This window comes from Populus alba, chromosome 14 (genome assembly GCF_005239225.2).
Source record: "Populus alba chromosome 14, ASM523922v2, whole genome shotgun sequence".
Taxonomy (NCBI): Eukaryota; Viridiplantae; Streptophyta; class Magnoliopsida; order Malpighiales; family Salicaceae; genus Populus; species Populus alba.
The window spans coordinates 195213-212050 of NC_133297.1; the positions used below are offsets into that span (position 1 = coordinate 195213).

At 34.2% G+C, this 16838-nt stretch overlaps 2 protein-coding genes and 1 pseudogene across 2 annotated transcripts; 1 reads left to right on the top strand and 2 right to left on the bottom strand.

Moving 5' to 3' along the window:
* Window positions 1-1122: 1122 nt before the first annotated feature.
* Window positions 1123-6098, top strand: LOC118059307 (serine/threonine-protein phosphatase PP2A-3 catalytic subunit). The gene is made up of 11 exons (XM_035072147.2): window positions 1123-1413; window positions 2804-2860; window positions 3051-3134; window positions 3479-3550; window positions 3817-3888; window positions 4010-4050; window positions 4732-4798; window positions 4961-5152; window positions 5249-5338; window positions 5445-5552; window positions 5650-6098. Exons 1-11 carry the CDS (start codon window positions 1321-1323, stop codon window positions 5713-5715), a joined length of 942 nt encoding a protein of 313 aa, XP_034928038.1. The 5' UTR covers window positions 1123-1320; the 3' UTR covers window positions 5716-6098.
* Window positions 6099-9668: 3570 nt separating this feature from the next.
* LOC118059308 (phytoene synthase 2, chloroplastic-like) lies at window positions 9669-11242 on the bottom strand (annotated as a pseudogene).
* Window positions 11243-13516: 2274 nt separating this feature from the next.
* Window positions 13517-16032, bottom strand: LOC118059309 (phytoene synthase 2, chloroplastic). The gene is made up of 6 exons (XM_035072148.2): window positions 15518-16032; window positions 15337-15387; window positions 14875-15047; window positions 14468-14703; window positions 14192-14384; window positions 13517-14103 (listed from the first exon to the last, which is right to left on the bottom strand). Exons 1-6 carry the CDS (start codon window positions 15852-15854, stop codon window positions 13939-13941), a joined length of 1155 nt encoding a protein of 384 aa, XP_034928039.1. The 5' UTR covers window positions 15855-16032; the 3' UTR covers window positions 13517-13938.
* Window positions 16033-16838: the final 806 nt, after the last annotated feature.

Genomic DNA, 16838 nt, shown 5'->3' on the forward strand with positions numbered 1-16838 from the left:
AGATATGATATATATAGATATGTATAAAGAACTTTTATATTTTTTAAATCTACTATAAGATGCATATATTCTAATATTAACACCGTGCACACATATAATATTTATAATTTTATTATATATATCAAATATAAATTTTCCTTTTTTTATATATTAAATAATGAATATTCAAAACACAATTAGATATAAATATTTTATTTGATGAATAATGAGTTAAAAATAAATATAATAAAACACAGTTCCTTAAATATTCAATAATAATGTTAATATATATATTTATTTTCAATTAATCAATGATATTAGGATTAAAAAAGAAGAAGATATTTGCTTGATTTGCAATATCATCAAAGCGTGGATCTCAACTAGTTTTCGGGAGAAACTAAAGCCAATCGATGAATAAACCAATCACAACTCACCACATCTCATGCGCTCTTGGTCGTTTCCATCCCACTATCCAATCAAACCTCTCCACCTTTAATCAAACCCCCCTCTCATTGGCCAGTCAAACTACGCGCTTATCCAGCAACTCACAGTTACTTCGAAATTTAAAAACAAATTAAATTTCCCTCCCTGGAAAAACAAAAACAACGAATAGATATTTTTTAAGAGAAAAGCAGTGGTGGTTATTGTTAAGGCAAACTACATATCAGTCCTCTAAATAATATGTTATTAATATTAATATTAATATTATTTTAAATCAAATTGAAAACAATTACTAATAGTTTTTTTTATGATTTATTATAATTTAGCCCTTCAAGTATTGATTTTTATTTTGTTACGTACATCTTATTTTATAATATTATATAGCGTTTTGCAGATATCATGACCTAACAAATCTTATTTAACATCCATAATGAATATATTAAAATCATAATTTTAAATAAAAAATATTACTTAAGAAAATCACTTAAGAATGAAGATTTCAAGATGAATAATTTCTTAATAGTTTTTGAATAAGGGAAATTCTGGGATGAATAACTCAGTAGTTTTAGGATAAAAATGATAAATGGTTAAATTAAGGTACTATTAAACAATATATTTATAAATGGAGGACTGTTCTGTATGTTTTCCAATTACAGTCAAATCAAGCAAAAAAAAAGAGGAACTCTCTAAAAAAGCCATTGGTATCTCCACCACTGCTTCTTCTTTTCCTTCTCTCTCCCATGAGTCATTTTCTCTGTTTCTTTCTCTCTCTAGAAAAAGAAATTCAAAGAGAAAATTGAAATCTAGGGTTTCGATTTTTTGTAATTAATTTAGGAGATTTAATCTCTGGATCCCAAATTGGAGAGAAATTAGTTTTTACACAAAAACGATTATTAAAAAATGAGCTTGGACTCGGTGGCTACAAACACACATGGAAACCTTGATGAGCAAATTAGTCAGCTTATGCAGTGCAAGCCCTTATCAGAACAAGAGGTAACCTTTTTTTTTTTTTTTCTGTCAAAAGTTTCTATTTTTGTGCTTTTCTGAGGTTTTTTTTTTAAAATTTTTCTGGTGGGTTTTGAGAGTTTTGAATTTTTTTTTTTGGAGAAATGGTGTGGATCTGGTTGGGATTGGCGGGGTTGAAATTGGGAATTTATGATAAAAATCTCTCTTTTTTGTTTTTTGAGATTTTTTTGGATTATTTTAAAGGATTTTTTGTTATTTTGGGGTTTTGAGGTTGTTTTTGGAGAAATGGTGTGGATCTGGTTGGATTTGTGAGGGTCAAAATTGGGGATTTGTTGATTTTTTTTGTTTCGTGTGTGTGGTGTAATTTGTGTTTTGAAGGGATCATGAGGGATTTTGAGGCAGATTTGTGGCTGGTTTGAGCGGATCTGTCCATGGATTTTGCTTTTAGAATGTTTTTCTTAGGATTTATTGAAGTTAAGGTGTCAACTTGGGGAAAAAGTTTGGATTTTTGTTTTATGGTTGGTGTAGATTTGAAGACCTTTAAATAGTTTGGAAGGTTAAGATAATATGGGCATGTGGTTTTTGCTTTTTGGATTATGCTGCTTAAGCTGCCATAATGTAAATTGGGATCTTTGTGGTGTATTCTAACTTGGAGTGGATAGTTTGAGCTTGAGCTTTCTAGATGTACTAATGAAGGTGGATTCTTGTGGTGATGCTAAGATGTCCTAGTCTGGGAGGTGTAATATTAAGGCGTGTTTTAGGAAGATTGCTTTCAATCTTGGAATACCTAGTGTCATAGCAACAGCATCGGCTGAAGGAGGGTGTTCCTTTGTATTTGCTGGGGTTAGCTTGTGTGTTGATGCTCGATTCATATAACTTTTTTTTAAAGATAGAATTGGTGTTAAGGACCTTGAGATCAACTAAATGATGATGGCACGCTTTCACTTGATAACTAGTCTGGTCATTCTGAGACTAATCACTGTCTAAGGGTGTTGCTGACTGTGTTACCTTTTTGATAGCTGAAGGATCGATATAGATGGGACAGTGATTTTCTATTCTCTCTTGCCTTTTGTTAGTAGAAGGGGATTGGGGTTGATTGTGAGGATGGAGGGGGGTATGAAGACTCCTAATTATTAAGAAGTATGATGATGGTTTCCCAAGGTCTTCTCTCTTTTCTCATTGCCTATTTTCTTTTCTTGGTTGAGGTAGCTTTTCTTACATGACTTTCATCTTCGATGATGGTTCCTTGTCCTGATGTCAACCCCATTCGATAACCTCACTTTCCTGCCTCTTTTCATGTGAAATAAAGTGAACAATCTTTCATCAAATCATCGTTGTGCCGCACAATTTCCTTTGTCTGAAGTGGCAAATTACTCCTGGGGATGTTGTTTTCAATGAAAATGTTTTTATGATTCAGGTAAGGGCATTATGTGAGAAAGCTAAGGAGATATTGATGGATGAAAGTAATGTTCAGGTACTCTACTTGTTTATGTTGATTTGTTCTGTTATAAGAGCATAAGTTCTGCAATTTTTTATATGCCATTTTTATGTTGCGGTTTAGCATCTGTCTTTTGCTATCTATTCTTAAATGCAAGCTTTGAGCTTATTAGGTATCTTGAATTCACTGAGTTGTAATTAACTTTCTTTGTCTGTATAATTTGCAGCCTGTTAAAAGCCCTGTTACAATCTGTGGTGATATTCATGGTCAATTTCATGATCTAGCTGAGCTTTTTCGCATTGGTGGGAAGGTAAGTTTCTGATTGAGCAATTTTGTGCAGTAACATTTGTGGACATGGGGATTCCAATTGTTACCTCCTATCTTTTTTTCTTCTTGTAGTTGTTGTAATGGTCATGATCTCTAATGTGTTTTTTTGTCAAGGATAATATAATTGAATCACTTTACTTCACTTTCTATCACTGATTGTGCTCTTATTTCAATTACTTTTCTAGCTCTCCTCCATTCCTTTTGCTTCTTATTATTTTTAACTTCTGTTTCTTTATCATGCCATCATCTTAGGTATTAAGCTTCCACCACTCCTGTTGTGCCTGCCTAGCATGCTATTATTCACTTGTACCTTTTTGTTTGTTATAGTGTCCAGATACAAATTATTTGTTCATGGGAGATTATGTTGACCGTGGCTATTATTCAGTGGAAACTGTAACAGTAAGCATTTCCATCCTTTTATTTTTCCCCATGCATTTCAACTTCGGTGTCTTCTCTCATCTCCTTTTATGTAACTGTGCCATTATATAAGGTTGTACCATATTTATGCCAAGGTCTTCTGGTTTGAATTGGGAAAAATTTCAATTAAGCTTTGCTAAACAAAACACTTGTAACATTCTCTTAGCTATACATAAATTTTGATAAATTTTGACATCAGTTTGGTTGAGGCTCTTAACTTCTTGCTGCGTACTGAATTTTTTTTCCAGCTCCTGGTTGCCTTGAAAGTGCGGTATCCTCAACGAATTACAATTCTAAGGGGAAATCACGAAAGTCGTCAGGTATGCTTCCAAATGTATTTTTCCCAATTGATGCTATAAATTGTTTTATCCTAGGTTGACTAGCTATCTTTTCATCATGAAATCATTTGGGCTGATCGTGGATGTTTATTCCCTATTTCAGATTACTCAAGTTTATGGTTTCTATGATGAATGCCTACGGAAGTGAGTTCTTCTGAATCCTTATTCTAATGGAAATACATCTTTAAGTTAGTTTGTAATCCTACAGCCCTTGATTTGTAATTCTCTCTTAATGTTTCTTGTGTATATTATGCATAAACATAAATATTACTTTCAAGTTGGATGTGATTTTATGAGTGACATGGATGGAGAATTGGGTCTGCTTGTAGAAATGAAAATCTATAACAACAAAAAAAAACGAAAAAAGAGAGGATAAAAGAATAGCAATCAAGTTGCATGCGAGTACATTAGGTTTCTTGTGGATGGATTTCTTTGTTTTTAGCTTGGACGACTATTACATTATTTGTAACATGTCTGAGATGCATGAATATAGGTTGTTATGAAGAAAAGTAGAGTTCTTTGTGCAATTTAAACAATATAATTTCTGAAAAAAAAATCTGTTACCTCGGATGAACCCACCAAAGTGCAATAGCTATGTCTATCTTAACCCCAAGAACTTTTGAAATTGAAAGGAAGTGGACTTGATAATAGCTGTAGGATGTTTTACCAGTAATAAAATAGACTTCTAATTACAGGAAGAATTGTACATCCCATATTATTTCAACTAACTTTATATCTCGCCCACTGTTATTCAAATAGTTGTATAGAATTGTTTTGACACAGGTATGTACAGGAAGAATAAGTATACCTGGTGTTTATTTGCAGGTACGGCAATGCTAATGTTTGGAAGATCTTTACAGACCTGTTTGATTATTTTCCACTTACAGCATTGGTGAGTGCTGGGGGCAAAAAAAATACTGAGTAACAGATTTTTTTTACCACCAATATAATTGAAGAAAGAATATGAAATTTACATTAAACTTTGTGGATGTGCCATAGTACCTATCAGTTTGGGCATTTAATATGGAGATGCTGTTTTTCTCCTCTTTTGAAGGTTGAGTCGGAAATATTTTGCCTCCATGGTGGATTGTCACCCTCCATTGAAACCCTTGATAACATTCGTAATTTTGACCGTGTTCAAGAAGTTCCCCACGAGGGTCCCATGTGTGATCTGTTGTGGTCTGACCCTGATGATCGTTGTGGTTGGGGCATCTCACCTAGGGGTGCTGGATATACATTCGGTCAAGTAATATAGTACCCATATTCCTTCTTTTCTCTTGTGTTTGTAATTTTTAGCAGAACAAACAGGTTTTTTCTTAGCCTGCTTCTTTTGTTTCTGTAGGACATATCTGAGCAATTTAATCATACAAACAACTTAAAGCTGATTGCAAGAGCTCACCAGCTGGTTATGGAGGGGTATAACTGGGGCCACGTAACTACTTCCCCTTGATGCTTCTCTTTTTTTTTCCCTCTTGGCAAATCTCTTGCTTCATTTTGCAAATTTCATGTGGTTGATTGTGCTTGTTTTCTTGTGACAGGAACAAAAGGTGGTCACTATCTTCAGCGCACCCAATTATTGCTATCGCTGTGGAAACATGGCATCTATCTTGGAAGTTGATGACTGCAAGGGCCACACATTTATTCAGGTTGGTTTATGATGCTAGAGGACTCTACAGGAATCATAACATACACTAGGTGCAAAATTATATCCTGAAAATTGTCAAAAATCTATCATGTTTGCAGTTTGAGCCTGCTCCAAGGAGGGGTGAGCCAGATGTGACCCGGAGAACACCTGATTACTTCCTATGATTCAAGCTGGTTATGAGATGCTGAATCCTCCTAGCGAGCGCTTCCTGGCTGGTTTACTTATTGAGGGCTATATCCAAGTATAAATTCGCTATGTTGGCAGGTGGCAAGAAAGCATGTATAATGGGCAAGTGGGGCTTCCTTGATTCAATTGGTTTGCTGATTATGCTTGAGTTTCCATAAGGAGCAATGGAGCTGCAACAGAATAGCCGCAAATGTACCATTTCCAGCAAACAATGTGGCTTCTTTTTATTCCTTGATTTTTATTTTGTTCTCTTATTCCTTTTTTTCCCCTTTTGTAGAAGGATATGGTTGTTTCAGGGTTGGGGATGTGTAGAGAGACAATGAGTTGACTTATAATGGGTGCTTTTTATATTTTATCTTCATTCACGTAGTTCTAATCAAGTGTTTTCCAGTAGGTGCCTCCTTAACGTCTCTAGATAATTTTCAATTGCACTTTGCATCCGATAGTCGAGCCTTGAATTGGTCCAAACCCCTCTTTCCCCATGACAGTTCATTACAGGATTCAGTTGCAATTTTCTGGCAGAATTGCATTGAACAATCTCCTACTATCCACTCTAATATTGATAATGTCAACGACTCAACGTTGCTAGTTTTTGAAAATTGTTGTCTTCTATTGAAAACAGAAAGGAAGCAATCGATTTCAGTTCAGGAAGTTCAAACATTGTTCTGGAATTGTCTTTGTCAACTGGCTCCCACCCCTGAATGGTTTTGTGGAGAGCTGAAGTTGCTGTTCTGTTTGATATTTTGGATTGTTGATGGATGAGAGATTGTTGGTTTGTGAGTGGACGGTATATATGCCATTTATGGTGTGTGGATGAACAAATGAAATTGGTTTGTGGAAGAGATTGTCATTGCCTGTGATAACAACAGGTAGGATGACAGTGTTGAGGCATCACCTTCAGGCAAATAGCACCATTGATTCTTCTTCCGAAATCTTTCTGCATTGGGCATGACATTTTCAAATTGCCCGCTTACTCACGGAGCTTGGAATCTTTTGCAAGGACGTCAACCATGAAAGCACGTCTATTTTCAGGTACTTCCAAGTTCCAACAATGGAAAGGCTTGAAGATGACTCTGATAAAGACCAAAAACCCTAAAGAGACTTAAAGGTGCAACGCTTGCGTACAAGTCATATTTTCCCTTTTTCTTTAGAACCAATTTCTATTTGGGTAACGAGTGTTCATTTTATGAGATTTAGAAGATGATTCCTTCAAATATGAAAGGATGCAAGTCTCTTGCAAGGCGATGGGTCGCCAATTTGTTTAGGTGGGCTTTTTCTCTCTCTAAGTAACGTGTTTCTTAAAAAAAACATGTCTGATAATTTTTTATATTATATTATGATAGCTTTTATAGTTATGATTTGAAAAATAAAATTTAAAAAATTAATAATTATAATTTTTTTAATTAAAATTTCAAGAGAGTTTTCAGTGTAATTCATGCGGTATGTATTGATTAATTAAATATTTTTAAATTTATAATTAAAATAAAATGCATATCACACCACATCATTTTACAAAAATAAAAACAATATACATGTCATGTTTTACAATGAATTGTAGTAGGGAGGTAATGTTTTTGCCCTTCACTTAAAAACCAATAAGGGTAAAAGAATCTTTTGACATGGGATACACTAGTCATTCTATAATTGTTTAGGGGTAATTTGGTTTTTTCATAATATTTTTTATAGTTAAATTACTTGGTTATCATTAAAAGAGAAAAAAAAATGGTCTAGTAGCATTTTTGAATTTTGTTTTTTACCATCCACATTGTAATTACTCTATTGCCATTGCAAACAAAAAAACTTAGGCTTGACTCTTTTTTTTTTTTTTTTTTTCAATAATCATGTGGTCTCAGAGATGATTTGGTGATTTACTTAATACAAAATAAAAAAGGTTGATGGCATATGCGTAGTATGCTCAATGAGTGAGCTACATCATAATCTTCAGGTGGCATATGTAGTGACTTGCGATGGAGAAAAACCAGCTTTTTTGATGTTTTTTGATTTATAACGACGGAGCCAAATCTTCTTAGGGGGCATATGCGGTGGAATTCCGCAGTTGGCTTTCTTCTTTCCCCCTCTTTTCTCTCTTTTTCCTTGGTTTCCATACTTGGCTTTGCAACATTTCACAAAAACCCTTCAATTTATTTTTTTCTAGGATTTGATCCTTGTTCTTTCAGTTTATATTTGTTTATTTAGATTAATTTATAAAATTGAATTTTTTTATTTCATTCTCCATCATTTTTTTATTTCAGATTTGGTCGCTATTTTTTTATTTCTATTTATTTTATTTGGGATAGCTTTTAAAATTAATTTTTTTTACAACATCCTCCTTCATTATATTTACATATCATATTTTATCCTAATTCTTTTGATTGCTATTTTTTAACATTGACAAGTTCTTAATTTCTTTTATTTCATTTCTCAACATTATATTGAGTTTCTTGATTGACCATGAATCTAAAATTTAATGGGTTATGAATTTGAGAGATTATTATAGGTTTAAGAGATTTACCCGAGTTCATTTGTTTTTTTGTTTTTTTTTTTGTTTTCTAAACTCATGTTTTCTAGTTTCATCATTTAGCATTTGATTTAATTGAATATTAAGCTTTGTAATTATATTTTATTTATTTTTATATAGGATTTTTAATTGGTTTTAAAAATGACTCGAGTTATCTTGAGTCTTTTTATTTTTTTGTTCTTCGTTGAATTTTGCTTCTTTTTAAATAATATTTTTTGAATTAAATTAAATTAATTGCTCAATATTAAAAAAACATGTAGTCAATTATGTCACCATTACAAAAAAACCAATAAACCGATTAAACCGGAAAAAAAATAACCGAAAAAAAAATTAACCGATGTCCGAAACCGATTAAACCGAACCGAACCGAACCGGTCAGTATAAATAGAAAAAACCCTACACCTGCCCCTCACCCCCCCTCACAAGATTAATATTCTAACTCCATTTCAAGTTTATCTCTGCATCTTGTGGATTGTTGTTTTTTTATTATTATGTTATAATTTGCTTGGAGTTTGTGGGCAGATTTGTTTCTTGAACAACAGAAATCGAGATTTGTTTGTAATTTGTAGGCACTGGACATCAAGATGCTTGTAGTTTGTGTGCACCGGGCACTGAGATTTGCTTTCGGTTTTACTGGTTTTTGAACAACAAAACCGAACCGAACCGAACCGAAACCGGTCGGTTCGAACCGATTTCAGTTCGGTTTCGGTTTTAAAATTTTAAAATTAATAATGTTAGTTTGGTTAATTTTTTCAAAAAACCGGACCGAACCGGAAATGCTCATAGTTCTTTACTTTTCATTTCATTATATCTGTGGCCTAGTGTGAGGCAAACAATCATTTGTTTTTATTTTATTTTTATTTTTTTAAAATCATTTATTTTCTTTCAATTTCATCATTTAAACTGATTATTTGGAGATTGCATTTCATTTTTTTTCTTTGTTTTTATAAGATTTTTCATTAATTTTAAAATTGACTTACGTTACCTCGTTTCTTTTTATTTATCATTCTTTATTAATTTTTTAATCATATTATTAAATTAACTCGGTTTAATAGATCTAGTCAGGTCAATGACCCGAGTCTTGGACTATCCTTTATTCTCTAAAAACTTTAACATCAATTGAACATCTTTTTTTACGTTAAAAACAATTTGATCTGGGCCACAACATAACGCAAACCATCGTTTTAGGTTTGCTCGAGTCATTTTTTGGGTCTTTTTTTAATTGAATGTTTTTTAGTCTTATAGTAAGGAGATACCTGAACTCGAAACTTTCCATGAAAATTTCTAGTTCTATATATTAGGGAAATGTGTAATCAATCTTGTAGACATTCATACTGCGAAGACTTCCTCCATGATATACAAACACAACCTTGTTTCACTATTTACTCCACTCCTCCACACACTAGGGCCGCTTACAAAATCTTGATTTACTGAAAGATCAAGCTAGACATCGGTTGAGCTTTGGAGTATGCTAGGGGCAATGTGAGAAGTTTCTTAGTTCTTGCAACAAAAGCTCGTTTTGTGAAGTTATCATAGTCATTATCCTCAATTGCATCCAAGATTTTTCTGTATATCAGCAACGATGACCATACCTGCAACAAATCACAGACCAATCTGTCAACATACGAATAATCATCATGTACAATATAGGTTAGATTTGGACGTTTTTCAAGAGGTGAAAGGATAATTTCCAATACACACCGGCCATCGGCTAGCTTTTTCGAGCTGTGAAGCCCCCTCTTCCGCAAGGTTGAAATAGAATCTTGCCCTTGTTTATCTGCTCCTTCATTAACTCTCTCTATCCATCAGTGACCTTTCTTGCGAAAACATCCTTGTCGCATAGACCAAACTGTGCAAGCTCATCTTGTGGAAGATAAACTCTCCCTCTCAAAGCACTGAAAGAAAAAAGGACTGAACTAAGCTTAAGAGATTCAAATGAGGAAACTGAATGGAAGTTGTTTGGAAAAGACTTACTCCTCTCCAACATCTCTAAGAATGTTTGTCAGTTGATTTCCAATACCCAAGTACAGCGCTGCATTATAAATACTTAGAGCAGAAACCGAAGATTCTGCTGCAATTCCCATCACTGGAACACTCATAAGGCCGACTGTGCCCGCAACGTAGTAGCAATACATATAGAGCTCTTGAAAATTATCATAGCGAAATTTTCTAGTATCCATTCTCATACCTTCAATCATGTCCCTAAAAGGCTGTGAGATAATAAAAGATTCTATCATCAGATTGAGAACATACGCAAAAATAGAAATTAATTCAGCTACTAAATATTCCAAGTACCTTAATGTCTAAAGAAAACTTGGAAATCGTATCGGTAAGTGCAGCGTCGAGCATGTCATAGGGGAATCCATCAAAGATGTCTTGCAGCCTCTCTTCTCACCTATCGAGAACAGCAGTACTCATGTGCACCGCATTAGGGCCATCGACCAGCTCGTCTGTCCTCCTGCACCATACTGCAGCAAACATTCCAGTTAAAAATAATTTGAAGTCATAACAGTTTACTTTTTAGGTAAATCTCATTGCTTAATGCATCTCTAGTGCAAGTTTGAGGATCCATCGAATTGCTTCTTTCGGAATATTTTTTTGTGGAATGTGTCAAAGTTATTCACCAGGATATGATCCGACTTTTCAAGGATTAGAAACTTGATGAATTCTTCGTACTCATAATTCTATGTGTGTATTGCATTATCTTAATTTTCTTGCAAATTTATGTATTCTGGACTTTAATCTCTTACCATATATTGCCCATATGGCTTTCTGTCGCTCCTCTGTCATCAGCAGAGTTCCTGCATCAAGAAAGAATGGACATCAATCTTTTGCTACACAATTTGTGTCAAGATATAGAGGCAAATTAAATCTTGTGATAATCATAAAACAGTTTGGAAACCTATGCTAAGAGGAACTGGTAAGCAATCCAGCATGGATTCAAATGGCGTGACAGTTCTGTTATCATCTAGTAATCCTTGAATCATGTGTTCTAGGACTATACAAATTAGAAATAGTTATGGAGCTGTGAATTAAATCATTATGAGGAAAAGCATGTCCGCTCGATCTCTTTGGAGCTGTGATCACTTCAGCTTTTGCTATTTTGAATGCAGGAATTTGCCAATATGTGCCCCCGCGCAAGGCTTAGCCGAAAGAGAAAATGGAGAACACATCTGGCGACTTTTAACAAGTTCTATCCAGGTATGAACAGGCTCCTGAAGAATGATCAGATCACTCTAAAATGATCGACAACTCCCTTCAAAACATCAGAAAATGTACCTAAGAACTTAATGAAGGATTGAATATCTCAAATATTTTGCACCCTCTAGCAATATCAAGTCAACTAAACAGCTGTATCTCTCCCTCCATTTCTCTCCCTTTCAATCTCTATATGAAAAGGACATTGATGAGAGCATCATGCAAATGGCCCCCTAGTAATTTAAGCTTACTAGATTCTTCTTCTTCTTCTGAAGGTTGTTGTTTCTGTATGCTTCTTCCATTGTGCATAAATAAGAACATGCGATAAAAAATTGGAACCTCTTACGTCCAAAATGGAGGATTAATTAAATGGCTTGCTCTTATCGATGGCACCAATTTGCATTACAAAATCTTGCTACAACTTAATAGTTTTTAATTTTCAGCAAAGACATAAACACCTAGATTTTGGTGCTAGAGTATATTATGTTTTACCAAGATGCTAGATTTTGTCCAATAGCAACCTTAATAACACAACCTTAATTTTCCCCTTGTGAAGGCCATGATGCATGGACAGTTGGTTTAGTCTTATATGATACATGGAGCTAAGACAACACATTTTGAACATCTTAACATCAGGACTCAATCCATCTTCGAGGATGAAAGCTGCTGTTTGGAGCTACTTATTGGCAGTTTATTGACTGTGTATTGATGTGATGCAGCTTAAGTTGAGACATCGAGGCCATTTTTGCAATGGCTTAACCGAACCAGCTTAGTAATATGAGAAAAGTCACTAAGAATCCAATGCGATCTCACCATGCTTGCCAAAACCAGAAAAAAAATATTTATTAGGTAAAATTAAAGCCGAAGTGAAAGAGAAAGTGTGACCTGAAGAATGATCATCTGTGGGACAGTGAAAAACAATGCCAGATGGCTATATAGAGAGTGTTTAATTTTCTTAGTATTGAGCCAAAAGAAGAAAAAATAATGATTGATTTCACTAGTTATTTCAATTGGTTTCACCTCATGCCAAACCAAATAATTTTCTTTAATAAGATAAAAAAAAATAGTGAAAGGTAATTTGCTCTAAGCCTAAAATATTAAAAAATTCATTTGGTTTTCACCCTGTAATAAATTAAAGTAAATATGGCATACAAGAGAAGCAATTATATATAAACTTGTTAAGGACACAGAAGTGTTTGGTTGAAGGAATTTAAAGTTGAGATAGGAAATATAAAAACAAATCAATTTTTTATATAGTTTAAGACTGAATTTTTATTATCCACTATTTTCAAACACTATCTTAAAAAGCCTTGCTAATCCAAGCCAATTTAAAAAAAATTATATCTTAGTTTACACATGATGCAACAGAACCCACTATTCTTTTTCCAAGGTTATCATGTGGACATACTGTACATATTTCTTTTCTATCCCCTTGCTTTCATGATGATGTCTCATTTGATTTTTTTATATAGTTTATAGTTTATTGCTTATTAATTATAATTAATTTATTTCCTCTCATTAAATTTCTTGTATAACAACATAACAAACAAAAGTGTTACACGAGTTAGGAGCGGTAAAACCTAACCCTCCTTGGCTAGGTGACCAAGCAAACTCAAGATTCGATGTAGCTTGAGTTTTAATTTAAATCTATTTTAATATTGATTGATCAAATCCAAGTGATTTGATGAGTTTAATTACGCAAAACGAACATCATGACTTACCCAACTAATTAAAAACCAAGGATTTTGTTTAAAATAATATGAAACAATGCTGTTTTTGGATAAAAACAATTAATAGATCCGGATTAACCTAGTGATCCAATAAGCTAGCTCCTTTTTCTCCAGTCAGACCTCAGGCCCTAGGCCAGACAACTATGGTATACATCTACTTTCGTACAACTATGGTATACATCCACTTTCGTCATTATAACATATATAACAGGGTTGCTGTCTTGGTTCTGGCTTCTGTTTGTGTACATTGCTTGTATAAGTTCTACAATTGCACTGTTTATGAACGTATAGGAAGTAAGATAAATTTTGAGAAATGAACTCAAATTCCTTACTCTAGAGGTAAAACAAATCAATTTTTTGATTTTCTAGTTGAAGACTGAGACTTGTCATGCAAGGGCAATTTCTTAGATAATGAACAAAACAAGATTTTATGCTGAAAATCTACATGAAGTTCACTTTTCCATGCAAACCCTTGTTTATAATGAGTCTCAAATGCCAATCTATGTAACAAGAATTCACATCTCGAAGAGGTGATGCATCAGACACGAACTTCACTTGGTATAATTTAACCACGCTTCACTTCTCTATGCTAACTGCTACAAGAACCTTCTTTTAGATAGCTTTGATTAGACAAAAGAGATGGAAACAATTAAGACAGAGAGAGTATGTTCTTGAGGCAAATTTCTTTTATGGTTTTGTTCCTATCTCTTTTGTATCTTGTCTCTTCGGTTTTGAAGCACCAACCAAACGCAATCTTAGTGAAATATTGAGCTTGGAACTGATTGAGCTTTTTTGTATGCATGAGACAATATGATAAGTTTCTTAGTTTTTCCAACAGAAGCTCGCTTTGTGAGGTTATCGTAATCATTATCTTCAATTGCATCCAAGATGTTTTGGTATAAGAGCAAGGATGACCATATCTGCAAATAAAATATCAATCTATCAGCAAAGATGTGAAAAGTTTTCGATTTATGTTGGTGTTTCAATGGTGTGAAGGTAGATAGATACCGGCCAATGGCTAGCCTTGTCAAGACGCGAGATCCCTTGCTCTACAAGGTTGTAATAGAATCTTGCCCTTGCAATCTGCTCTTTCATGAACTCTCTCCAATTGTCAGTGACCTTTCTTGCGAAAACATCCTCGTCGGATAGACCAAATTGTTCAAGCTCATCTTGTGGAAGATAAATTCTCCCTCTCCATGCACTGAGAAGGGAAAATGGAAAAGAACAATCTTGAAACAAAGTAGAACATGTTGCAATTGCAAAACTGAGGCACTGAAAACTTACTCCTCCCCCACATCTCTGAGAATGTTTGTGAGTTGATTTGCAATACCAAAATGAATTGCTGCATTATAAATGCTTTTAGTAGAAACAGAAGATTCAGGTGCAATCCCCATTACTGGAACAGTCATGATCCCAGCTGTTCCAGCAACATAGTAGCAGTAAAGGTAGAGCTCTTGAAAGTTCTTATACCGACTTTTCCAGGTATCCATTCTCATACCCTCGATCATCTCCTTGAAAGGCTGTGAATGGAAGAAACGAAGGAAAATACTAACGCAAATAAATAAACTAAGAACTGAAAGGATCCTCATAAAATCTGTAGTTTGTTTTTCACATGCCATGGAATAAAAGAACGATTCTTGCACGAACAGATTGGAATGAAGTCAGGCTAAAGGGGAAAATGTTTCAGGTACCTTAATATCTAGACAGAAATTGGAAACTGTATCAGTAAGTGCAGCATCAAGCATGTCATAGGGGCGGCCGTTGAAGATGTCTTGCAGTCTTTCCTCCCACCTATCAAGAAAAGAAGTGCCCATGTAGACAGCATTTGGGCCATCCACCATTTCATCCATCCTACTGCCCCAAGCTGCATAAGCATATCAGTTAAAGCAGAACAACTTGAGAATATACAAGTTGTAAGAATTAACAGAAGATGAATTATCTTTAATTTCTTAGCTAGGTAATCAAAGGTCTAGCCTTTAGGATTAAATACAAAAGATCATTTAGTCCATTGGTATGCCTTGAGTTGGAACCATCCCGATTCCTCAAGGCTCAGAAGAAACAGACCATTTCTGATTGAAAATAAGTTATCAGGAACGTAGAATTAAAGAGTAATCACCTAATCTACATACTCAGTGATGTTAGTGATCTCTCACCATAAATTGCCCATATGGCTTTCTGTCGCTCCTCTGTCATCAGCAAAGAAGCTGCATCAAAAGAGGGCTTATGAGTGACAAAATTCAGTCACGAATGGCAATACCCCTATAGCAGCACACCAGAATAAACTACAGGCAAGTGAAGGACTACATCCTATCAGAAACAGGATGCTATACCCACCTAGATAATACGTCCGAGCATATTCTGCACAGATGTTTCTGCATCTTTTATACGCTTCTTCAAGTAATGTCAGATTCATCTCTACCCTTCTACAGGCATCTTGCTTGGCTAAGTTGTTAGCCTGCGGCTGCCTCTCGACGATTTCATGCACACGAAGATCAGTACGAGGAATGAATTCTTTGATCAATGGCCGAGGAATGGCACCACCGCTCGAGCATTTGTGGGCTCTAATCCCTTGAGCTCTTGTTCTTGTAACAAAGGATTTTGAATGCAAGAATCTGGCATTATTTGCTCCATAATTGCAAGGGTTCGTAGAAACTGAAAATGTTGAACACATTTTACAACTTCAGAGAGCTAACAATTTTCAGGTATGTTATGGATCAAACAAGAACAAAACTCCTCCAAAAAAGCAGAAAAATTTAGGAAAGATCAACCTTCTTCTCCGTAATCTCCCTTCCCACCTATAACTCAAGCGCTGACTAGCCAAACTAGTTGCTCTCTCTAGCAATATTAAAAACTATTATGTGGCCAGATCTGATCTTTGGCTGGTCATACATATATTAATGAATCAAATAATCTCCACATGTTCTCGATAATTGCATAAAGTAGAATAGGTTATTGGGGGCACTTGCATGTCCTTAACTTAAAGTTAACTCAACCTGAAATCGGTAATTAGGATTAAAAGTGAAACACGAAGGAAAGAATAGAAGGGCTGTAAGAACCTTAATATCAGGACCCGTACGTATGCTAGATTCATGACCAGTAACATAGGAATAATGTCGCAAGAGCATTCTATTTATACTAAACCTTAAAACATACATATTATAAAATAAATTATATATAAAAATTTCATAAAGTATTTATATTACATGCATATTAAAAATTGTCCACACACTCAAAAACAAAAACAAAAAACTAAACAGTTATAGAATCGAAAGACTACTAAAGATTCTTAGAAAAAAAATATATTCAATAAATGAGCAATTATACTCATCATCTAAGCAACATACATAAAGTGTGTGTGTGTATATATATTAAAAATGATCTCACATACCTAGAAAAACAAAAGTAATAGACAAACAAATGTAGAACCGGAGACTACTGAAGGTCATTAGAAAGAACGTGAATAAAATCTCAATGGATACGGAAAAGCACTAAAAAATAAATAGAAGCAAATAATCATAAAAAATTACAACTATAATATTATAAAGCTCCTTAGACTTAAACAATGCTGTAAAATATCATATAGAAAAAACAAACTTTGAATAAAACTCTAGATGTCTAAAAACAACCCACAAGGGTTGGAAAATATATCAATATA

Coding starts and splice junctions, on each gene's coding strand:
- LOC118059307 (XM_035072147.2), top strand. CDS start 1,321: ATGAGCTTGGACTCGGTGGCTACAAACACACATGGAAACCTTGATGAG. Junction 5,153..5,248: donor CTGGATATACATTCGGTCAA/GTAATATAGTAC, acceptor TTGTTTCTGTAG/GACATATCTGAGCAATTTAA. Junction 5,339..5,444: donor AGGGGTATAACTGGGGCCAC/GTAACTACTTCC, acceptor TTCTTGTGACAG/GAACAAAAGGTGGTCACTAT.
- LOC118059309 (XM_035072148.2), bottom strand. CDS start 15,854: ATGTGTTCAACATTTTCAGTTTCTACGAACCCTTGCAATTATGGAGCA. Junction 14,704..14,874: donor ATTTCTGTCTAGATATTAAG/GTACCTGAAACA, acceptor TTCCATTCACAG/CCTTTCAAGGAGATGATCGA. Junction 14,104..14,191: donor ACAAGGCTAGCCATTGGCCG/GTATCTATCTAC, acceptor TTTTATTTGCAG/ATATGGTCATCCTTGCTCTT.